This window comes from Scardinius erythrophthalmus, assembly GCF_964197995.2.
Source record: "Scardinius erythrophthalmus genome assembly, chromosome: 24".
Lineage (NCBI taxonomy): Eukaryota > Metazoa > Chordata > Actinopteri > Cypriniformes > Leuciscidae > Scardinius > Scardinius erythrophthalmus.
Genome location: NC_138244.1, coordinates 25885096 through 25909938, shown reverse-complemented (window position 1 = coordinate 25909938; position 24843 = coordinate 25885096). Strand labels below are relative to the sequence as shown.

Genomic DNA, 24843 nt, shown 5'->3' with positions numbered 1-24843 from the left:
CTAATTCGATTATTACTAAATACTATAGTATTGGTACATAAACATTCATAAAATAACATGGTTTACGATTCCGGTGAATTTGTGAATATTATTCTCCAAACTAAAAATCCAAAATCATTTATTTTTCTGAAACAGGTCGAGTGAGCACAACAAAATCCTACTAGCATACATGCAGGCAAGAATAAAGCATATAATGCTGGTTGAATGGTGTTCTGACCTTTTGACCCAGTGAAGAGGAGGTCATCTGTGGAGTCAACACACAGCACAGCTTTACTGTGACCCTCGGCTATGTGAACACACTGCAGAGAGCCGCCACGACTGCTCTTCGACACAGGAACAGGGTTGATCACACCTCTGACGCACATCAAACAATCAACAATCAGAAGATTCCTCCATCAAAACTCGTGTGTCGAGACATCATCCTCTTCTGTCCACACATTGCTGCAGATACAGTGCCATAAAGTACTTTCCCCATTCCCTCTTTAACTGCATATTTATCTCCATGTTTCATATAATCAAATTTTGACACCCTAAACAAAGCAAAGTTTTGAAAAAGACTTGGAGAATATTTTCAGAAGTATTTTTTTATTATTATTATTATTGATTTTATAATTGACCAAACGAGATCAAATGGCCAAAGCTGCATCACATCGGGAACATTTTAAAAGATTCAAGAACAACGTTCAAAAAACGGTTACCATATCCAACATCAGCTAGTCGCAGTGTTTATGATTTAACAACAAAAAACACCCAAGTGTGTCATTTAGTTCTCAGCATAAACAATGAACGAGATCATGAATGCAAGTCATTTTTCATGGCACTGTATGATTTTGCCAAAATAGTTTGTGAAGCAAAATATGACAGGGCATGTGTGCCAATGGTCGCTGTCCAGAAATTCATCCACATGCAGTGAAATAAACATTCATGATGCAAAATCAAAATAAATAAATAAATACATTAAAAGGAATCAGAAAGTTAAAATAGGGTGGAGAGGTTGACGCACATTAACAATGAAATTGTCTGATTTACTGATACTGTTGAATGCATGAATCAATCATGCTGGTCCAGCACATCCTCCCATAACTACTGAAACCACTATAAATGCATGAACATCCACATATTCACAAACACTCACAGAAATGTTCTTCAATTAACTTATGAAAAATGTCTAATTTAAGTAACCAAAAACACTTCAGATGCAAATAATCAGAGTAGTCAGCATTTGTAAGGCAATAACTTCTCACCACCCCTGGTATGTTCCTTACCGAGGTGAATAGAAGGATTTTAGTTGCGCCTGGACACCCCGTTAGCGACATTTCATTTTGAAAGGACAAGTTTATTTAGTCCCACGCGACAAGTTCTGCAGGGCAAAATCTATGACTACTTATAAATCCAAGCCAATTCGGCATTTTGTGGCCACTTTTTATGTGGACTATAAGTCATATTCTGAATTTGAAAATGCCATGTAAAACCATTTTCTGGATTACTGTCATATGTCTAAGTTGGAATTTCGAGTTGTACACCATTTGTGAACCAGATGTTAATGTGCATGTGAACGAGGATATGAGTGGGATTCTTCTCATTCTTAATAAAGCGAGTAGTATGATTATTGCAGTCAATGTAAAGTAGCCAGTGTTTTACATTTTGGGGTGAGAGTCAGAGAGCATGCTTCTTCAAAACAGTTTTTTTTTTTTTTTAAATCTTATATGCCAATCTTTCTACACACAAATCCTGTTTGCAGGATTCATAGGATTTATTGTTTGCAGGATTTATTATTTTCACAGTAGACTGTCTTAAATCCAACACAAACAGGCAGAAGCCGAAACCCTCCATAAATTGCAGTAGTAGCTTGCTGCCACTGGGGGGTGCTAGCTCTTACTGTGTGACATCTTTGGCTTTAGCCTTGTCAGCCACGGCTTGTCCCTTGTCATAAGTCTTCCTGCGAGAAAGAGGGGATGGTTCCGGTACTCTCTTTTGCCCACCTGCTGGAAGTCTGTTGCCAGAGCTGCTACTTTAAGATCCATTTGCAATGTGAAAGACAGAAACATAAAAATAAAACACAAGGACTGAAAAAAAAGAAACACAAACATAATGTGGGCAGCATGCATTAAAAAAAAATACACAAATAAACCTAACATTGTCTTTTTTTAAGCTAAAAAAGCTAATTAAACTCAAGTTACTACAGCAAAAACTTTATTTGCTGGTTAAAAAAAGACAAAAGAAAAACATTGGCAACCATGCAAACCTACTGGCAACCAATTCTGTGGCGAATCACAGAAATATCTGCCACTACTGGCAAACCGTTATTTAGAAAATATTCGCCAAGACTGGCGGCAAACCTGTGGCAACTATACAAAAATTTCTCACAGCTGTTAAACTTTTCACTGAAGTGATATGATTATTGAACTATTTGATTATTATTGAAATAAAAAAATAAAAAAAAAAAATTCAAATAACTTCTATGTTTGGAATGTTTGTGAAAAAAGGAGTTCAAACAGATGTCAGATTGTGATTTAGTTAAAAGAACATGAACGGTATTGTGAATAACACCCGTCTTAACCTCTTGCTGTAGATCATCACAGTTGATGTTTTTCTTGAACACGATCCTTTGCAAAAACTGTTTCTGGTCAAACTTGAAGTAAATTTCTGGTAAACCACAAATAGTTGCCAGAAGTGTACAGTTCTTCCCACTAAAAGGTAGTCCCCACAACTCACGCATGCTGTTATCTTTTTTTATTTACTTTAATGGTGTGAAATCTTTTGAGACAAATGGATTGTATTGCCAAATCTGACTCTAGACTATAGCTTTGTTGTTTAGTGTTGTTAGCCACTCACATGGAACAGCAATGAAAGTCAATTGAACACAAGTGATGAGAGAAAACCATTTTTGAAGTTTTTTAAACTTTTGACTAAACCGAAATTAACCAGATGAGATCAGTCTTAACAACATAGCAGAAAAAATATTAGTGTGACATCAAAGCATCTTTCTTTAACAAGGCACAACATTTAGCGGAAGCAAAGGACATTTTAAAGTAAACAAAGCCGGAGTAGTTAGTTCATGCATGATGTGAGATGGAGAAGTAAGTAAGCGGAGATTTTAGTTAGCAAGGTTTTAGGTTACTTTACACTTACATGCTACCCATTCTAGAGGACAATCCGGCAGGGGGGAGCATGTAGTCCCGATCTCTGACTGTGTTCCCAGCAGACTCCAGATCTCCCGCTCCCTCAGAGGTCTCAGTCATTGGGTGTAAAGGGATTAAGTCTCTTGTCGGTGTGTCCGGGCCAGAGTCGCAGTTGTTTACGTAGAGTAACTCCATCTGAGTAGTGGTCCTCCTTCGGGCCTTTACAATTATTGCAAAAACAAATAGACAAGGCAAGTTAAATATGGAACAGGATCTGCAAGGAAATGGTTGTTATCCAAAGTCACTTATTAGGTTCAGTCCAACTGAGATGAGGTGTCTTGATTAAAGGCACGGTGATCATAGCTCATGATTTGCCAAATCTCTTGGTTACCAAGCTTTCGGTAAGGTAAAATTCAGGTAATTTGTCCCATACCTTAGTCCTAGATTTAGTCTCGCCACATAACTTCATGAGGTCTGAGGCCAGGGTGCTGAATTATGGGAAAAGATATTGACTTCGGTTTGTTCAATCATTAGAGCACAGTAATGAAAACAAACATATTTGCCATTGGCATATTAACTTACTTTCCTTCCACTGCAGGACTTGGGGTCGACTCGTCGCTACTACTGTCGTCTCCATTTTCTAACGAGGAAAGAGAAATGAGAGTGGATATTCAAGCAACCACAAATGGGTGTCTAACTTGCACCAGAAGAATTGGAAGAACTTGCAAGATACTTGAATTAAGGCAAACACGCCGACACTGTTATCTGTGATGTTTAAGAGACTTTCGAGAGTGTGGTAATAATACAAAGCAAATGAGGATAAAGTATGCACAGCGCTACCATGCTAGTTTCTTAGTTGCCGTGAACGCTGATCCAAACCGTTTTCTGATATCAGCTGTGACCAGAAAGAGGCTATCGTCAAAGTTAGTGCAAAAAGGTTGTGGAGAAGAAGGATGAGGGAACACAAATGGTAAATCAATCAAAAAGGAGGAAAAAAATTAGTTGTACATGGTCTGGAAGAATCACTTGTTTTCCTGCTGCTGGACTGCGATGTAGCCTATGCTATTGGTGATAAGTAGTATGTTGCTAGCTGGGGATTGATGGTTTAAAATGGTAAGAACCGGTAGAGGAGGTGTGGACAGATGAACAGAAGCCTCATGCACCTGCGGATGGGACCGCTAGCCTGTGGTTAGTCCAAGGAGGTAGACCCATGCGCTCATTACAGAGAGAGTGTGGCTATTGGTACTCACCCAAGGGCATGTTACCTAGTTCTGTTTAAATCAGGCAACAGGGGAACAGAAAAGATGAAGTTATATGGTATGATGGTATTCATGGATATACCACAATACAATGTGAATATGGAAAAGATATTTCAAGGGTTTCCACACTTTATAACCAACCCATTTCAATGACTTTCCCATGATTTTCCAGGCCTGTGTATCACAATTTTAAAATTCCCTGATTTTTAAGGTGTTTAATGACTGTGGAAAGCATGTACATGGGGACACCGTACAACCTTTCATGGGGACTGATTGATTGTTATTTGACTGAAGTGCAACTTTGTTATATGTAGGTCCATTATTGTGGTCTCAGAGGTGTCCAATCCGGCTCCTGAAGGGCCAATGTCCTGCAGAGTTTAACTCCAACCATAATTAAACACACCTGAACCAGCCTATCAAGATCTGCAGGACCTCCGCTAGAAACTTTCAAGCAGGAGTGCTTGAACAGGTTGGAGCTAAACTTTGCAGGACGTTGGCCATCCAGAAGCAGGACCGGACACACAAAATTTAAGGTATCAAAAAATTAATTCTGGTCAGACATGTCATTTAGACAATCTCTTCCTGTCTAAAAAAAGGTGGTTCTTGGGCAAAAAAAGCTGCAATGTGTACCACACTTAATGCTGATGCTGAGACCACAAACTCAACACAACAGAGCCCATAGAGGGTCGAGTCAGAGTCCAGGCCGAGACCTGAGTAGGTAAAGTCAGAGTCAAGACAGAGACCCGAGGAGGGTCGAGTCAGAGTCAAGACCAAGTCCAAGTGCTTCCAAACCCATGACAAGACTCGGACTCCAGACAGACTTGTGTCAAACAATACTTGTAGAGCTGCAAAGGGCACCCTGGCCTGCTCTTCCAGTTAGCCAGTTAGAGAACCCGGGACTTTGAACATGATCTGGGTTTCAGCCATTAGCCTGTTTTATATAATATTTAGGCTCACACCACTACAAATGAAAGTGCATATCTTCATCACAAGATTCATGCTGCTTGCATTGTCATAAATAGTGCATACAACAACTACATATACTTATAGTTTCTGTCAGGTTCTGGGCAATACTTGAATTGTTTGAGGGTGGGTTGAAAGAATTTTGGCTGGTGCAACTCCATGACTAGTCATCAGAGACTCAACACATCAACTTGTCAGAACATGGCAGAACTAATCAGCTACTTAGTGCAACCCCTAGACCAGGAGTAGCAAATACTGCTCCTAAACCACTTTTCCACTGGGGCTGGTGCAGTTGCTGGAGCCAGCGCTTGCCCAGGGTGTGTTTTCCAATGATCAATGACTGACCAAGACCAGCAAGTTTTCAGGGCTGGTTTGGAAATACGATTTGGGCACTAGTCCAGGGTTTTGTGTGTGGAAAAGCACAGCCTGCTTCCAGATTGGGCACCGACTCCAGCACCAGCCCCAGTGGAAAAGTGGAGCTAGAGGGCTACCTTCCTGCAGACTTAATTTCCAAACCTGCTCCAACACATACTTGATATTTTCAAGTAATCCTGAAGACCTTGATTAGCTGGTTCATGTATGTTTGATTAGAGCTGAAGCTAAACTCTGCAGGATAGTAGCTCTCCAGGAGCAGGCTGGGCCACAATTGCACTTTACCTCAGATTGGAAAATAGTGACTGTCAGACATCTGGCATCTTTAGACCAAATTTTGTGATTGAGTATTTGCAAAATCACAAAACACTTACGGGTTTCTTATGATTAGCAAAATCTTTCACTATGGGTATTCTGGCATGCTAACAGGGCTGAGCAGTACCGCTAAGGTCACTGTTAAGGTCTTAAGGCCTGGGGTCAAATGGCTAACAGATAAGTTTCAGGAGGAACGTCCCTACCTTGCAGAGCATTCCCCAACAACGCATCCAGTTCCGGGTTAAACTCTGCCTTCTCTTTCAGCATGTGGAAGAGCAGCTGGTTTTGAGTGGCACTGTTGATCTCAGTTTGCTTGAGCCGCCCCTCCATCACCTTTATCTGAGATTCCTTCACAGCTGCCTGTAGACCCTAAAAGCATGTGGTCAGGCTAATGTTTTAAAAATAAATGAATCTATTTATGAGAATTGAACTTTTAACATTATAGCATGTAACAGAGAAGACCAAAGCAGCGTAACAGTTTTGTGATTGGATACCTTGTTGATGGCCATGGACATGAAATGGTCCAGTAGGAATCGAGATTCAGCCAGAGTGCAGGAACCAATCACAGACGAGACATCAATAACATCACCCTCTTCCTACGCATGAAGAAAAAAAACACTATATAATTTTTTCAATACTAGTGGTTTGATTTAGAGTAATTTGAGTGACTCTATTCATTCGAGTTTAAAAGCAATATTCCAGTGGTTTGATTTAAAGCTGCAGTACGTAGTTTTTCCTCTGGGTTTTTTGTTCGAAATCTGCAATTGCAGTTATTCGCGGAATTATCAACTTTACGCGAGTTGTGCCTCGGCACGGCACAACGCGGATGAATCCAGTGTTTTGAGGAGGATGTAGCTGTCAATCACACGTGCCGGTGTGGATACTGTCATCTGCAATCACAGATTCTACTTTTTGGAAGTATGACCAACATTAGAATTTTCACTGGAAAATGTCGTCTGAACAAGCAAGTAACATCTTTTGTTCTGACCAACTAAGGGAAAAAAAGCATTGCAGTAAATCGCGCTGATTAAATCTAACGATCGCTTATCATATGATGTCAAACCGTGCAAATTATACTTTGTTCTCAAACAGTTAATGTTAACAACATCAACATTGCGTGACTACATTTAATGCCCTTCCGATATTTATCCTTGTTTTCGCCTGGAAATCTTTTGCATTTTACAACAGGTGAATGTCCAGTTGTCACTGGTGATTGTCGTTTGAACCTTTATGGATCCGCCATCAAATTGATAAGTTTAATTATATCAAGTGCTGTGAGAAAAGGCTATAAATCTCCACATCCATCATCCTCACACTCATCGCCTACTAGCCGAGACCCCTTCTTTATGTGGACAGATGTGACGTAATGACGCAAAGACATGCTCGAATTTCCTGCGGAAATCCACCAGTACCACTGGAATTAAAAACATTATTACAAGCTTACCGTTTTGAATCGAGCTAAGGCAAGCAGATAGTGTTGGACACTGGCTGGTTATGTATTTGCTCAAAATTATTCTGGATAATTTTTAACTCCAAAAAGTTACGGACTGCAGCTTTAAAGGGGTCATGACATAAGAAATGTTCCTTTATCTTTTGACATATAAGAGGTCTTTCCCAGCTCCAGTTTTAGGCTGTCTACACTGGAAACATCAAAGTATACTTTGTAAATTGGTAAGTTTGTCTCTCTGAACGAGTAATGATGAAGCTGTGTGGTATTGAAGCATACACTGTAGCATATGACATCGCAAGGCCCTGTTCGCTTTGAAGGTCTAAATGCAGTGAATTTTGTCTTGAACTTCAGTAACCGACGCCGAATGTCTTTTCCTATGCAACGAAGAGACTGACAGATCTGAGTGGATTGCTCTCAATGTTTGGAAGGCCCAATGTTTACACCTTTGGGGGAGATGGATGCCATGAATGGCTACTAATAGTAGTCAATGCACAATAAACTGGGTTAAGAGAACGTATTTTAACATTAAAAAAAAAAATAATCTGTTAATGCCAGTGACCTGATTCAGAATTGTTTCAGTGAACTGATGCAGTGTCATTACAGTGAATTGATTCAGATCATAGAAGGAGTGTTTCATTCGACTGAGTATTCACAGGATATTCCACCATCTTAAGAGAATTTCCGATTCGAAAGAAGAGAACATGTTCAGTTCAAAGGGCACTACAAACAGCATAGGGAATAAGAGTACACCGATACATCACTTGACAGGAAGTGAAGGGTGGAATTTACCCATCAGCCATTGCGCATCACTCCAGCACTTTCAGAAATGTGAATTAAATAAAGGCAGTAAAACGTAGTTGAGGCTCCACTGCTATTATTGAGGATTGTATACAGTTGTTTGTGGGTTGTTCGCAGTTACAGTGATCATGAGTACGTTTGAATGAGATTAGATGTATATTTTATCTAACCAAATTACGTTTGTTTTCACATTAAACATCGCAACAGATAATAATCTTAGTGCTTTCAAATATGACACGTAATATTTAATTAATAATAAAGGTATATTTCTCTAAATACACTGCATTATATACACGTATATTACGAACATATAGTAATTTATTATTTTTATTTACAGAAGTATCTTATGTCATCGCAGTGTAAACTCCTCTAATAACACATTTACACTGCAAAGGTAGTGTAGAAGCACTTCTGAAGTGGCATCTAAGTGTCTTTACACACTGTTTAATGCTGTTCAGAAGTGGCATAAATGACATCAATTACAACTGTATGATTTGACACTAGGGGGTGAGGTGGGTCAGAGCAGACATTATTAAGTCTGGCTTTTATACGGCAGTGCATCTTTACACTGAATTTTGAGCATGCACAGAGCAGCCTTTACTGGTCTGTGTAAAAAAGCCTTAATATACACAAAGTTGCATGGGCGTAACGCATTTTGTCAAGAGACCTTGAACAGAGATCCCGTGCTCAGGGAGAAGGGAGCAGTGGGAGTTGCCTCACCTTGGCTTCCTCCATCTGCATGATGTTGGCCTGACAGTCAGAGATGCTGTCGTTGATGTAGTCGATGTTGGCCAGCAGAGACTCCAGCTCCTCATTCAGAGACTGAACATCTTTTTCTACCTCCGGTTCTTCCGCCAGCAGTCTCTCTCTCTTTCGGTTTATCTTATCCCGCCGGCGCGTCAGCTCTTCACGTTGCTGTGGGCGGGATTTCAAACAATGAGAAGCTAAACAAGTTTGTACAGAGCTATTATTCTAGGAATGTAAATGCAATTACATTTCAAAAAAAGTGTCATATAAAAGTTTTTTAAATAAATGTGATCAGTGTATATATTTGTATCTACAGTATTAGCATTCAAGGGATACTTCACCGATTAGCATTAAGCTTTGTATCAGTAGAAACCCGGTAGTATTTTCGAGTGACCGTGCTTGCCTCCCTCATGTCCCCCTGAGACGAGAGATTTCTGTATTGTGTGTCTGGAAAAAAAACTAATTTAGCGGCATCTGAGGCTTTTTAGTCCAGAGGCGAGAGACTACAGCCTGTAGGAGGAGCTCGTTCCGCATGTCTTCAACCCGCCCATAGGAGGATCTCACGATAAAACGCCGTCTTTTCAGTTTCCAGTCGACTAGTAGCCTAGCTGTATCATTTCTCCCGACACTGCCCTCTGTAACCGGGAGGTGTGGCTTGGGAGTGGCCTCGTAGGGCAGCGAAGCAAGTGCATTCTGGGAGTTGTTGTCTTTCATCCACATGAGCCAAAAATACATTTTCTGGCTTTTCTCAGTCTAGAAGGCACCAACTTCTAAAATAATTTCCCATTTATACTACATAAATGACCCAATTTAAATACACATTCATCTTTCCAGCGGTGAAATATCCCTTTAAGGCAGATTTGACATTGTAAAGTAGGCGTTTCTCGTGATAACAGGTTGATGTGTACCTTAAGAAGACGATTCATGTCAGTCTCCATGTTGGAAATTGTAACGCGCTGCATGATAATATCGGAGATACGGCGTTCCAGACTCTGCCATTTCCCACGAGCCACTCGGGTGGAGTATATCCCAGCCGGCCTGCGATAGTATAATCTAAAGCAAACAATTGTCAGTCACAGGCATAATAAAGTCATATGAACATATTTACAGTGCTCACATGAGGCCTGTATAATGTACCTGGTTCCATTAGGTGCTCCTGAGCCCGAGTATGTCCGGCCCGCGGGTGGCCTGTGAGAGAAGTCCTGGTTTGACTCTAGATTGACCTTTCGTGTGACCTTTCCTGATATAGGCCGCACCTGTCTCCTTAGAGCGGTCACCTGAGAGACACAGCAGCAATCACTTCAGGAAACTTTTGAAAATCTGATATTGCCAAAATGAATAGGCAAGTAAAAAATAATCAACAGATGAATTGACAATCAAAATAGCTGTTATCTGCAGGGCTAAATTAAAGCATTTATATGATACTTTTCCACTCACATAAAAGTAAATATATATAATATTCAAATGTATTACCTAAAAGTATTTAGATAATAAATATAAAACCAGAGTGGCCCCCAAAATAATCTGGGCACTTAAAAAGTATAAGTGCATTATAGTATACAAGTTCATCACTGTTATTTTACTATTATTTATATACTAATACAGTATATATGAATATTTTGAATTCACTTTTCATTTTATAATTGTTTAGCTTTAACTTTGTTTTGGTCATTTCATTATACATATTTGATTTCAGTTAGTTGCCAAAGCAATATTTCTATAATAAAATGTGTATTATAGTGTAGTGCATCAGTGTTGTTTTAGTATTATTTAAATACTTTTATAATATTTATTAATATTTATAATTAGCTTTAATTCTTATTTTTTTTATTTTGTTTTAAGTTTGATTAATTTTGTTATGTGCTTTTGTCATTTCTATTTATATATATATATATATATATATATATATATATATATATATACAGTGAGGAAAATAAGTATTTGAACACCCTGCTATTTTGCAAGTTCTCCCACTTGGAAATCATGGAGGGGTCTGAAATTGTCATCGTAGGTGCATGTCCACTGTGAGAGACATAATCTAAAAAAAAAAATCCAGAAATCACAATATATGATTTTTTAACTATTTATTTGTATGATACAGCTGCAAATAAGTATTTGAACACCTGTCTATCAGCTAGAATTCTGACCCTCAAAGACCTGTTAGTCTGCCTTTAAAATGTCCACCTCCACTCCATTTATTATCCTAAATTAGATGCACCTGATTGAGGTCGTTAGCTGCATAAAGACACCTGTCCACCCCATACAATCAGTAAGAATCCAACTACTAACATGGCCAAGACCAAAGAGCTGTCCAAAGACACTAGAGACAAAATTGTACACCTCCACAAGGCTGGAAAGGGCTACGGGGAAATTGCCAAGCAGCTTGGTGAAAAAAGGTCCACTGTTGGAGCAATCATTAGAAAATGGAAGAAGCTAAACATGACTGTCAATCTCCCTCGGACTGGGGCTCCATGCAAGATCTCACCTCGTGGGGTCTCAATGATCCTAAGAAAGGTGAGAAATCAGCCCAGAACTACACGGGAGGAGCTGGTCAATGACCTGAAAAGAGCTGGGACCACCGTTTCCAAGGTTACTGTTGGTAATACACTAAGACGTCATGGTTTGAAATCATGCATGGCATGGAAGGTTCCCCTACTTAAACCAGCACATGTCAAGGCCCGTCTTAAGTTTGCCAATGACCATTTGGATGATCCAGAGGAGTCATGGGAGAAAGTCATGTGGTCAGATGAGACCAAAATAGAACTTTTTGGTCATAATTCCACTAAACATGTTTGGAGGAAGAATGATGAGTACCATCCCAAGAACACCATCCCTACTGTGAAGCATGGGGGTGGTAGCATCATGCTTTGGGGGTGTTTTTCTGCACATGGGACAGGGCGACTGCACTGTATTAAGGAGATGATGACCGGGGCCATGTATTGCGAGATTTTGGGGAACAACCTCCTTCCCTCAGTTAGAGCATTGAAGATGGGTCGAGGCTGGGTCTTCCAACATGACAATGACCCGAAGCACACAGCCAGGATAACCAAGGAGTGGCTCTGTAAGAAGCATATCAAGGTTCTGGCGTGGCCTAGCCAGTCTCCAGACCTAAACCCAATAGAGAATCTTTGGAGGGAGCTCAAACTCCGTGTTTCTCAGCGACAGCCAAGAAACCTGACTGATCTAGAGAAGATCTGTGTGGAGGAGTGGGCCAAAATCCCTCCTGCAGTGTGTGCAAACCTGGTGAAAAACTACAGGAAACGTTTGACCTCTGTAATTGCAAACAAAGGCTACTGTACCAAATATTAACATTGATTTTCTCAGGTGTTCAAATACTTATTTGCAGCTGTATCATACAAATAAATAGTTAAAAAATCATACATTGTGATTTCTGGATTTTTTTTTTTAGATTATGTCTCTCACAGTGGACATGCACCTACGATGACAATTTCAGACCCCTCCATGATTTCCAAGTGGGAGAACTTGCAAAATAGCAGGGTGTTCAAATACTTATTTTCCTCACTGTATATATATATATATATATATATATATATATATATATATATATATATATATATATATATATATATATATATATATATATATATAAAATAGAAATGACAAAAGCACATAACAAAATTAACTGAAATAAAATAAGTTAAATTTGAAGTACTAAAATTCCTAAAACAAAAACTGAGATAAAATAAATTATAGCTAAATAGAAATAAATATATATATATATTTATTTATTTCTATTTAGCTATAATTTATTTTATCTCAGTTTTTGTTTTAGGAATTTTAGTACTTCAAATTTAACTTATTTTATTTCAGTTAGCTGGTGAGGCAACATTTCTAATTTATTTATTTATGTCCATTTATGTCCAACATAATTAGAATGTTAACGCTATGGGAACGTTTCTGCATGACTGTGTCAGAAGCACGTGTGAAATCATGCAAACATGGTTCAATTCTGCTGTAAAGCAGTTTTAAAAAGACAAAAGTGTCAATGTTCAGCTAAAGTTGATTCAATTCCGCTCAAAAATTGTGTAAAGATCACCAAAAATGCTGCAATAATAATAATAATATTGCTGAATATTAAAGTGCCCATATAATGCCATTTTAAAGTTTCCTAATGTTGTTTTGGAGTCTCCTACAACAGGTTTATATGCATCAAATGTCAAAAAAACTGTTTTATTTTCTCATAAAATACATTTGCACATCACCACATTTTCAATGATTCTCAAACGACTCGTCAGAAGAATCAATCTCTCTAAATCCCTCCTTTCCGCGAGCTGCTCTGCTCTGATTGGCCAGACAGTGCCAGACATTGGCCAGCTCAGTCAATTGTGATTGGTTTACCGCGTACAGCGCGCGTCAAAACATAAACGCCCATTGCCATAACAACGTCAGCTCTGCGTGTCCTGAGGCCTCCTACACCGTAAACTAAACACAGTAACGAACAATTATATTGATTTTACCATATCAATCTGAGCGCAAGTCCGATGATGAAACACTGGAACTAGTTATTCAACCTGAACCTCCATCGCAAGGACGACTCGAGCAGGACTCAGTGTTTCTCAGTGATACACTACTCAGTTTGAGGGACATTATACGAGATGTTGCAACTGTAATTCCTCACCATCAGCATTAACAAGAGCATGTCCATCAAATAAACCGATTATTTTACTTGTGCTAATTTATTTACTGAGGATTTTTCTAATTTATTGCGGTGAATACGTAGAAACCGTAACAATAACAGTGTATACATTAGCCGAGCTCTAGAATGAATTACTGACAACACAAACATTGGTAAAACAAATCTTGCTCAATGCTTAATCTTTCCTCAGAATAGTGAGAACGACAGACAATCTGCATTAGTAGACACAGTTATAGGTAATCGTGTCCCACAACTGATTAGCAGAAGTATTTCAGTAAGACAGTGATAACGTGAGTTAGCCAGTTAGCAGGAGACCTAAGTTACACATTATAAAACTCAAAACTAAGTATTTTGAACACCATCTTTCAAGTGCAAGCGGTTTGCAAATCCTGCATTGAACTCCGAGATTTGAGAAGCAGTCGTCAGTGAAATAAAGGGAACACAGCAAAAGTTTAGGATTATAATGCTGTGATATTGTGGTAAAGATGAACTTTAACCTCTGATTCTTCACATGCTTGTCCTTGGGCAGTGAAAAAAACTGGCTTTACCTTCACATTGTAGAGCACAGCGTCTCCTCGACATGATGCTGTCCAGTGTCCACAGGAATCAGCTGCTGGTTTGAGGTTCAAGTTTCCCTGGTGTCTGTGTGCACAATAAGTGGGCGGGCAATATGCTAATGTTTCGTCTTGGCGTCACAACGTCATTTCAGTTCATTGACTCAGAGTCGACTCTTACTTTTGAAAGACTAACTTTATATACAGTGCAATTTCAGATTTAAAACTTTGCAGGTTGTTTTCATTCACTTAGAGCTGTTACACACTACATGAAAGGTCATTTTCAAGAATCCATAATAGGGGCCCTTTAAGTGTCCCCAACTATGCAAGCCAGAGGAGATGGTGACAAGGAACCACAACTCCATCTTTGACAGAAATGGAGAAAAAAATCCTTGGGAGACACCAGGCTCAGTTCTCCTCTGGCCAAATGAGCCAACATGGTGTGATTTATGATTCCAGGCTGCATCAAGTCAGACTGTGGATTGGTATAATTCAGAATATTTCCTCCAGTTCCTTCTGCTTGAAGATCAGGATTCATCATATGGTGGGGAGGAGTCGAAGCTGGCTGTAGGGGTTTGTGCAGAAGACTTGTCTGGTTCTCGTGGTCTTCACTGAGGATCTGTGCCAATGGATGTGAAGTCAATGAAGTCTTCTCAGGAGATCTGTCTCTAGGGATTGTCTGGATGTCATGGTCTTCGCTGTTGTGGTCGTCTCTAGGTGCAGGTCCACCACTGATCTTGATACAGACAGGATCTGGCTGACTACGGTAACCTCGGGATAAACAGAGACTAATATAAGCATAGATGCCATTCTTCTTACGATGCAAGTACCACCAAGACCCAGTTGTGGCTCAAGACCAAAGGGTTTGCCCCGAGAGGCAACTCATTTGACATCATCAGGGCCATGCACAGATGCTTTCGCACCCTACTGATGTGGAACAAGCCTTGGTTCTTGGCCCAGGCTCCAGTGCTGTGGGCCTTCTGTCATCGTAAGATGCTAATGACAGATGCTTCCCTCACAGGCTGGGGTCCCGGATGGCCGCTTGACTCGAGGCCTGAGGAGAGGTCACCATCCTTTATGGCATATGATTGCCTTTTGATGATGGTTGTATGTCTAGCACTGAGATATTTCCTCTCAGTTGCAGAGCTCCCATGTTCTTGTCCACTCAGACAACACATCAGTAGTCCCCTTTCTAAATCACCAGAGGGGTCTGTGGTCGGCCCTCTATGTGGTTTAGCGCAGCAGATACTCCTCTGGGAATCAGGGAGCAGACACCCTGTCGAGGCAGGGACCCCGGGAATGAAGAGTGGAACTGATTAAAAGAAGTTTGCCAGGCGGAGGTGGACTTGTTTGCATCAAAAGAAACGATGGACTGTCCGTTCTTGTTCTCCTTCACGCATCCAGTTCAGTTGGCTCCTCTATATTGAAGGTTTATGTGGCGGCCTTTACTGCTTACCACGCACCTTTCGGTGGTGGTTCATTGGGGAGACACCCTTTAGTGTCCCGTTTTCTACATTTAAGCCAGATGGTGAAGCTCAAGAGATGCTCAATTTGCTTTGCCCAGTAAACAGGCCCTGTATTGTTATGTCTACCACTCATCTTGGTGGTGTGAAACTGATTAGTTGTTGTGCTTTGATTCCCCCAGGTGTCCCCCTCAGTTTCCAAGCAACTATAAGTCAATCGTTGAGGCAATTTCTGTGGCTCACGAGGCGTGTGATCTTCCTTCGCCCTTAGTCGTTGGAGCCCATTAAGCAGAATAATTGCAACTAATTCAAAAAAGTGAATTTAAGGTTAAAAAAGTGAGAACGCTCGTGGTGTCGGAACGCCAGTCTGTCTGGACGAAGACGTAACCCACAGCAACGCGTTATGGCAACAACGTCTCAGATAGTCTGACGGCAGATACAAATAAACAGTAAATAAATTACTTTTGAGTGATTCGTTACAAAAATGCGTATCAAATATGCTAAACACAGAAGCTTGAACAATGCGCGCTCGAACAAACCTCATTGGTTTTCGTGCATCACACACACACACACACACACATTTAAACTTCTTTTCCTTTTAATAGCGGATGGCAAACCCACTTGAAGGTGCAATTAAAGCATCGGGCTAAGGATAGCCGATACCAATAAGTGAAAAAAAAAAAAAAGCTTAATTAGCCCCGACACGATCCTTGAGATCTGCTCAGACATCCCTAGTTTCATCTCATTTGCTTTTTATTTTAATTAACAAAAACTCTTTTTAATAGTTTAAGTTGACAATAACAACACTGAAGCGCATAAGTGCATTTTATAACAAAAAATACCTAAGTGAGTGAGTTATTTTCAGGGTAAATGCATGTTTAAGGAAATGAAATGAATTACATTAGGATTTTAATATTAAATGTAAGTTAATAATATATTTTATATTTTAAATAAATTTTAAACATTATTTTATTGTATGATTAAACGAATATATCGATGTGTCACACTTTGTAGGTCCAGTAGAAACAAAATTCAGGTGAAAAATGTACCTCCTCAGTTTTTCTCCGCAGAATGAGTTCCTGTTGTCTCTTCTGAGCCTCAAGCAGTTTCATCTGATGCTGTACAAGAGAAAAAAACATCACATTGAAGAAATTTCATTCTGTTTCATACTGTGCCAGTGTTATTTTCCCATCATGCACCTCCTGTTTGCGCTGGTCCTTCTTAAGCGTGGCGATCTCTCGGTTCCTGCGGGATTCGGCCATTCGGTTCTTCTCCTGCTGCTCCTTCATCTGCTTCATCAGACGCACCTGACAACAGTTCGTTTCAATACTAGTTTAGCAGGAGGATTTGCGCTGTTAAAAAGTGGATAGTGATAATTAGACAGATTTCTCCTGTCACTATGAAGAGTGTGGACCTGGTTAGAATAGCTATTATACTGCTCATACTATTTCTGCAGGATGTGTACTGTGGACAGGATGGACATTTTCTCTAAACATGAAATAACCAGACAACCTACTGAGAACATGGCACACTAAATGAGATATACTGTGCATACAACGCTATGCATTCACCTTGACTGTTACCTTCCAAGTGTAACATTAAACTCGTGCATCAACGTAACATAAGTAACAGCTGTGTGTCATTCAGAAATGAATGCCAATTTGAATTAAGGCAGGAAACAAGATCCAATAATTAGAATCAGAATTTAAGGAAGCAGCGTAAAATAGAATAAAATTCAATGTCTTCATTTTCATCCTAATTGTCTCATTGAATTGCCTCATTGATTATGAGAGAAAATTAATTGAGTAACTATGACAAATTCAAGTACATAACTGCCATATCATGTTATTAATTTGATTTTAGCTTATATATTTGGTTACACTTTATTTTGATGGTCCCCATTCTGTTAATCTTAGGTAATGTTGCACCTACATGTCAACTAACTCTCATTAGAGTATTAGTATTAGTAGACTGTTAGGGTTAGTGGAATAAGTTGACATGCACTTGCGAAGTAACTTATAGTCATCAGAATGTCTAAAGGGGACCATCAAAATAAAGTTCCCATATATTCTATATATTCATATTTGCTCATTTTATGAAGGGTGGTAATAATTTTGGAGCTGACATTATATCTAGACTTGCCATCTTATTTAGCAGTAGAAAAACCTTTGCAAAATTAATGTAATTTCATTTGGACTATGGGAATTGCTGATAGACACGTTCATTATTAATATTATTAATATAAAAATGCCATATTTTAAACAACAATCATTTTAATACAATAAAATTATTTGTATAGTCATCTATAAACAACTTAATTGTTTGCAGTATGTCGCAGAAGGATCCGTTGACCACTGGGAGGCGCTGTTTATTATGAAATATTGTGTGTTGTAATGGTGATTCAGCATTTCTCGGTGATTCAGCACACAGTCTTGTGCAGTCTCCATGGTGACACTCACTTTGGTTTTCTTCATTTCAGCCAGATCCAGCTGTAGTTTCTTCAGTTGCTTCTCGTACTGTGACTGGTTCTTCAGTAGGCGAGCGTGTTCTTTCTGAGCCGCCTGTAGTTTCTGCAGCTCTTTGTTCATCACACCGAGTTTCTTCTCGTATTCTGCTTTTATCCGCTTGCTCTTGTCCTCAGAGCATGACTCCACAGAGCCTGAGACAAAACCAAAAAACAGAATAGAACAAAACAAAAACAAATAAATAAAGCAAGAAACAAAACAATTTATATAGCTTTTCTCAGGGCGTATTGCAAACCTGATCTACATGTTAGGAGTATTGTGTGTGTGTGTGTGTGTGTGTGTGTGTGTGACACTGTTAAAAGTGTCATGACTTTAAAATGTGGAGAAATAAAAGCATTTAAGTCAAAGTCACCATGATATTTACTTAAAGGGGCTATAGGTAAGAATTTTCAAGCATTAATCACTTTTTTATGGCCAATGTGTGAACAGCTTGCAACGAAACTCAACAAACGAGATCTTCCCCGACACCCTAGGTCTTCTATGAAAGCCTGTAGACTGACTCTGGCCAGTTTCACTAGGAAAAGCAAATAGATTTGACAGTTTCACACAATCCAAGAGCCTCTCTTCTGAAACGAATGCTTGTACAATGTTCAGGTTAATGCCGAAAGAGCTGTAATGTCAGTGTCATGCAAAGAAAAGGGATTCATTCAAACTAGTCTCACATAGCTAGATCTATACAGTATACAGTATAGTCTCAAACATGCTTTATATTCAAACTATCTTAACAGTGTAATTTGAATGACCTCATCTGTCGGCATGATGCTGGTGAATCGCAAACATTCACATCATTATGATCAGATGCTTTCTTAACTGCTGTTTTCTCACCGCTGGCATTTTTGTTTCGTGTGTTTATTTTGTTATCTAGAGGAAAGCACGCAGCACATTTACATATTCATCAGCAGCATGGACGGCGTCGGGATGCTCGTTAACAGTACATCGCTGTAAAGGTATTTCCAACTTCTTTTTATTTCTAAGCGAAGAGCGAAAAAGAACTTCGCCATCAGCATATCAGGGCCTTGAATCACGTTCAGTCTCTTGTACATTACGAGCAATAAGTTACTGACTGCAGTTCACTTAACGGCCACCGGTGTCGCCAATATCAAGGGTTTCTCTACATAGAGCCCCTTTAATGTATGTATGTATCTGGCCTTATTGTGAATGACTCATCAATGCATGTTGTTCCAAAGAAGAAAAAAGTTTGTGCTTTTCATAATCTGTCATTAAACTTGAATGACTGAAAGTAAGAACTTTACCTATTACTTATTTTTCAACGTACCCATGTTCTGCAGCACGCGGTCTCGCTCCACCTGTGTGTCTCTGATTTTGCACTGCAGCATCATGAGTTTCTGCTCATACTGTTGTTTGAGTGTGTGTAGACGCCTCTGACTGTTCTCAAGCTCATCGATCAACTTCTGCTTGATGGCGATCTCACAGGTGATGTTGGCCAGATCTGCCTGGAAGTCCTCTGGTCAACGCAACAATAATGAATAAAAAAATTCAATACGTTTACATACAGATAACCATTAAACAGACAATATCTTTACATGAAATATTAATAATTCACATTATTATATATTATATATGTGCTATATAATATTATTTAAAAAATATAATATTTTATTTGTACGTCATTACTTTAAAACGAATAGAATTTGCGTACTGAAATACTGTTTGTGTCCTAATATTTTTATTATGACGCTTTAAGGGTGTTTTAAAAAATGTGTTAAACAGTAATTTGTTTTACAGTAAACATCTGTACCCTTCTCATCCAGTTCAGAGTCAGACTCATCAGAGCTTTCCTCAGCATCCATTTCCTCTTCCTCAACTTCCTCATCATCTTCCTCTCCATCCCCCTCCTCACGGTCACTGGCCTCCTATGGGAAACAATTTCATATCAAAGACTGAATGATGAGCTCCAGCCTTAAAATATGTTCTGATAGGGCAAGAGGACTGTCAATCATACCATCTCTGGCTCCTGATTGGTCGATTCTAATTGTTCTCTCTCGCTAATCTTCTGTTCGCCATCAAGCGTTTCATCTTTGTTGGCACTGCAGGGGGAAATCAAAACTAGAAATTAAAAATCTATTTTGTAAAAACAACTTTTTTAAAAAAATATGCAGCATAGGTTATCTGAAACAAAACAGAAAACAGACAATTAGGGGGGAAGGAAAGAAAACATGGCATTATGATGGAGATGATGCAACAGAAAAGTTAAATGTTTGGTATTTTAAGAAAGCGGATTTGCTCTTTTGAAAAAATTGTCAATTCATAACTTCCTCTCTAGTTCACCCAGATTATTAAAACATCTGATTCAGAAATCTTCATGGTATGATGTCACACTGATAGCATGAGCTAATTTGCATATGCTCGTCCACATTCACATTTCAACACTTACTCAGAAAATTGACCCGCCCTGATGAACGACACTGTGAACTATTAGTGAAAACTTTTAAAAAGCACTTTTGGTTATTGAAATAAAGCTAAAATATAATGGAGTTATTAAATGAAAACTTCAGGGCAACTTCACACTACAGATCATGTGGTGATAACATCAAACAGGTTTGAAAATATTGCGAGCCTGTGACTGTTCGAGTCCGGCTCAGATCACGTCACTGACCTGCTCATACTTGAGCACCGATTTGGCCGTGATCCAGGATTTCTGTCACAGACTATGGAAAACAGCAAAATCCAGGCGAAGGTCGTGTAGTGTGAGCTTCCCTTAAAGGGTTACTTTTAAATCAAATCTGTCATTAATTACTTCATGTCGTTCCAAACCCATTAAGACTTTCGTTCATCTCTGGTACACAAATTAAGATATCTTTAATGAAATCTGAGCAAGTATTGACAGCCCACACAACTACCACTTTGACACTTTAAAGAGATCATAAAACGAATCCATATGAATTAAGCAGTTTAGTCAAAAAAAAATTAAGAGACTCGATCGCTTTTTATGACGTACAGATTTGATTTAGGCTTTTATTCACATATAAACATTGATCAGAGAACATAAACAGCAGCGCAACCATAAATGAACCAATGAACCTCATTGGTTCTTGCTGAAGCTCAAACGTGATCCGTAACACGAGAATGAACCTCATTGGTTCTTGCTGAAGCTCAAACGTGATCCGTAACACAAGAATGAACCTCATTGGTTCTTGCTGAAGCTCAAACGTGATGCGTAACACAAGAATGAACCGCATTGGTTCTTGCTGACGCTCAAACGTGATGCGTAACACAAGAATGAACTTCATTGGTTCTTGCTGAAGCTCAAACGTGATGCGTAACACAAGAATGAACCTCATTGGTTCTTGCTGACGCTCAAACGTGATGCGTAACACAAGAATGAACCTCATTGGTTCTCGCAAGTCAAGCGAACATGCAAATACATAATTTGTACTCCGAAGACTCTTATGGGTTTGGAACGGCATGAGGGTTAGTAAATCATGACAGAATTTTCATTTTTGGGTGAACTATCCCTTTAAATTTAAGTTCTAAAATGACTAAAACTTAAAGGTGCAGTATGTAATATTGACAGCTAGAGGTTGAATTTGGTACTGCAGTCCAATTTCCAAATATTGGAGAATATTTTATGCTATTTTTATGCTTTAGTACAGTCAAAAGATTACATACAGCACCTTTAATATAAAATAAATTAAATTTGAACCGACATATTAAAAACAAACAAAACAAAAAATGTCAAAAGCATATCAAAGCAAAATTACTAAAAATAAAATTAAAACCAAAACTTAAAAATCTTAAAAAAATAAAAGCTACTCAAGTAATACAAACTATACCATAAAAATAATAATAAAGTAACAATTAAAAGAGAGGTTATTTACATACAGGTACAGCAGCAAAATGCCTGTTGGAAGGTTCAGACAGAAGGTGGAAAATGATCAAAAAACTAAATTCTCAGTGTTTATGGTGAAAGAATGAAGAAAACGTCATGGAAATGTTGAAATGTCACCTGGACATGCTCTTAACAGGTTTCGTGAGATTCACCCATTACTTTGAATTACTTTTTTTTTTACACAAATTCACTTTAAAGTACATGAATGAAGTATAAACATTTTCTGGGCTGTTCTCCAAGACTGGAAACTACCTGCCTGAAAGACAATCAGAATTTAAAGGTTGCAAGCAGAGACGGCACATAGGGGGTTATGGTTAATTATAGAGGGGAAAGAGAGACACAGGGACAAACCTGTCTTCCTCCACCTCTTCCTCCTCATCCTCCACTCTCTTGTCACCCAGCAGCTGCTGGAGTCTTCAGCGGTCAGAGGTCAGAGGTGAAGGGTTAAAGAGAAGAAACGAGGAGCATAGAGAGAGACAGATAGGGAGGGTACGGTACAGACATTAGTAAAGACGTTGTTGATTACATGCAAACGTTCATTGTGGATAAGAACGCTTCTATATGATGATTTTATCTATATCAAGGATATCATGGCTGATATAATATCTCTCTAGGTTTATTTTGTTCACTGTCCCCCCTCCCCCCTAGTTTTAAGTTTAGTCTTCTGTAAACCTTTGAACAGCATTTATTTGAGAGAAATATAATAGAATATATATATATATATATATATATATACATATACACAGTGCTTGACATTAACTATTTTGCTCAAAAGTCACTGTGGCTAGTGGTTTTCTTAAGTTACTAGCCACAATTATTTTTTATACTAGTCACAAATATTTTAAATATTATCTCATAATTTGGCAGCAGGTATATTAGGGTGATGTTACTTTCAAGGAGTCACAACTTGAGAAATCGAATTTTCCTTGAGCTTTTGACATATAAGAGGTCATTATACCATTAGAATATCCTGTAAGTTTCAGAACTGAAAACTTCCATGTTAGTCCAAAAACAGCTTTTATTGTAACCAAGCCCAGAGAACGACTTGTTGTGGAATGTGCCTTAGACACCTCTGTAGAAGAAAATCAATGCCTACTTCATCATTGCAACTTTGGCCCTGGCCACTGGTGCGTTAGTGAGATGACGAGGAGAGAAGTAAGATGCAGGATCACTGGACTACAAATAACATTACCTTCCAAAGGATCCTAATGCTAGGAATGTGGTTATTTATTTTCTAAAATGTGAATGTCTCAGTTGATCATTGTTTGTTTGTTCGGTACATTTCACAGTGAATTTTTTGGTAAATCAGTCGCAATTTCGGCGCAGGCTTTGCAAACAGACTTTTACTTTAAAAGATATGGACCCGACAGTAATGCAACAACATGTAAATAACCGTGTTAATTCTAATGCCTGATCTGTGATCAGAGATTTCATATATGTAATGATTAATGTACAGTCAGATGTTCTTTGTCTATGTGTCAGTAAATCAAACCAGTGACTAAATGGTCAATTTCACATTGTTTCTCTGAGTAGGATGAAAATAATCTGTTATTTAAACTGTGATTAAATTCTATATATAGAAAGCGATCAAAGAATGCTCCCTTTGCAATCGCTGTAGCTGTCAATCAAACAGCGCGAGTTTATCAGTGACTCTCGCCAAAACTCCTGTTATAATCAACAAATCTCTTATTTACATATTGTTTGCACTGTTAGTTATGATGAAAGCATTCGTGAGAGCGCAGAAATCAAGTTGAATGACGAGATTCATGCGCTCAACATGTCATGGTGATCAGCTACATGCTCATCACTGCAACCTTTCATGTCACAATCTAAATATAATGCTATAGATCTAAATATAATGCTAAAATGAAAAATGTTCATGATTAGTTAACCTTGAGACTGAGAGCTGTAATAGTAAAATGTGCTAAAAGTTTGAGAGAACTCCACATGTAATACTTATTTCATATGCAAAGATGTCAGCCAATCACAGCAGTGGGCGTTTACACTGAAGTCTCACAGCAGCCAATCACAGCAGTGGGCGTTTACACTGAAGTCTCACAGCAGCCAATCACAGCAGTGGGCGTTTACACTGAAGTCTCACCGCAGACACGCCCCTTCAAACAGAGCGTTCAAATCAGAGGCATAGAAAATCAGCATAGAAAATGGCCTTTTATTTCGAAATTATGACTTTTTTTAAATCATACTAATATTACAGGAACTAACAACCCCAGGAAACATAAAATAATAAAACAATGCCGTTCATGAACCCTTTATTTAATTTAATATTCAACAATAATATTGATCTGCCTGCACTGACACTATTATACAAGAACTGAACTGAGTTGGACTATAATATCACGGATTACTCTGGCTATATTAGGGATGCAACAATACAGTTAGCCCACGATTCAATACATACCTCGTTTTTAACCACGGTTTTCGGTTCGGTTCGGTTCTGATGGCTTGACACATAAGAATGTTTTTTTGTTATTCTATGCTTAGGCAATAGGAACAGTAAGAGGTTAAGGAGAAAAATATTACAGCGATTTATTGCAATACTCCTTTATTTTACTAAAAAGCTAAGAAAAGTCCACTAGTTCCTAGTGTATTGTATAATATAAAATGAACACTGACATCTCACAGCTGTACAAACTGTATGCTGTATGTATGCTGGAAGGATTCAGCGAGGGACTGTTGTTTTTTGGAGGACTTTATTACCTGCTCTGCTATCCTGCCTTCAGACAGTGATATTGCTAGGTGATGGCACC

The 24843-nt window shown here is 38.8% G+C and overlaps 1 protein-coding gene across 5 annotated transcripts in view; it reads right to left on the bottom strand.

Annotated features, from left to right (window-relative positions):
* Positions 1-24843, bottom strand: part of kif21a (kinesin family member 21A) — an 89791-nt gene that overhangs the window by 16578 nt on the left and 48370 nt on the right. For 3 of the 5 annotated variants that reach the window (XM_081356829.1, XM_081356833.1, XM_081356832.1), the window contains 17 exons: positions 20189-20273; positions 19985-20099; positions 19502-19690; positions 18160-18359; positions 16900-17007; positions 16750-16818; positions 10164-10303; positions 9935-10079; positions 9000-9194; positions 6526-6627; positions 6235-6400; positions 4373-4393; positions 3705-3762; positions 3556-3610; positions 3133-3341; positions 1880-2011; positions 218-354 (listed from right to left, as the gene is read on the bottom strand). In XM_081356829.1, the coding sequence (XP_081212955.1) occupies positions 218-354; positions 1880-2011; positions 3133-3341; positions 3556-3610; positions 3705-3762; positions 4373-4393; positions 6235-6400; positions 6526-6627; positions 9000-9194; positions 9935-10079; positions 10164-10303; positions 16750-16818; positions 16900-17007; positions 18160-18359; positions 19502-19690; positions 19985-20099; positions 20189-20273 (2126 nt within the window). The remainder of the gene's footprint in view (positions 1-217; positions 355-1879; positions 2012-3132; positions 3342-3555; positions 3611-3704; positions 3763-4372; positions 4394-6234; positions 6401-6525; positions 6628-8999; positions 9195-9934; positions 10080-10163; positions 10304-16749; positions 16819-16899; positions 17008-18159; positions 18360-19501; positions 19691-19984; positions 20100-20188; positions 20274-24843) is intronic. The other 2 variants (XM_081356830.1, XM_081356831.1) reach the window with 2 other exon arrangements.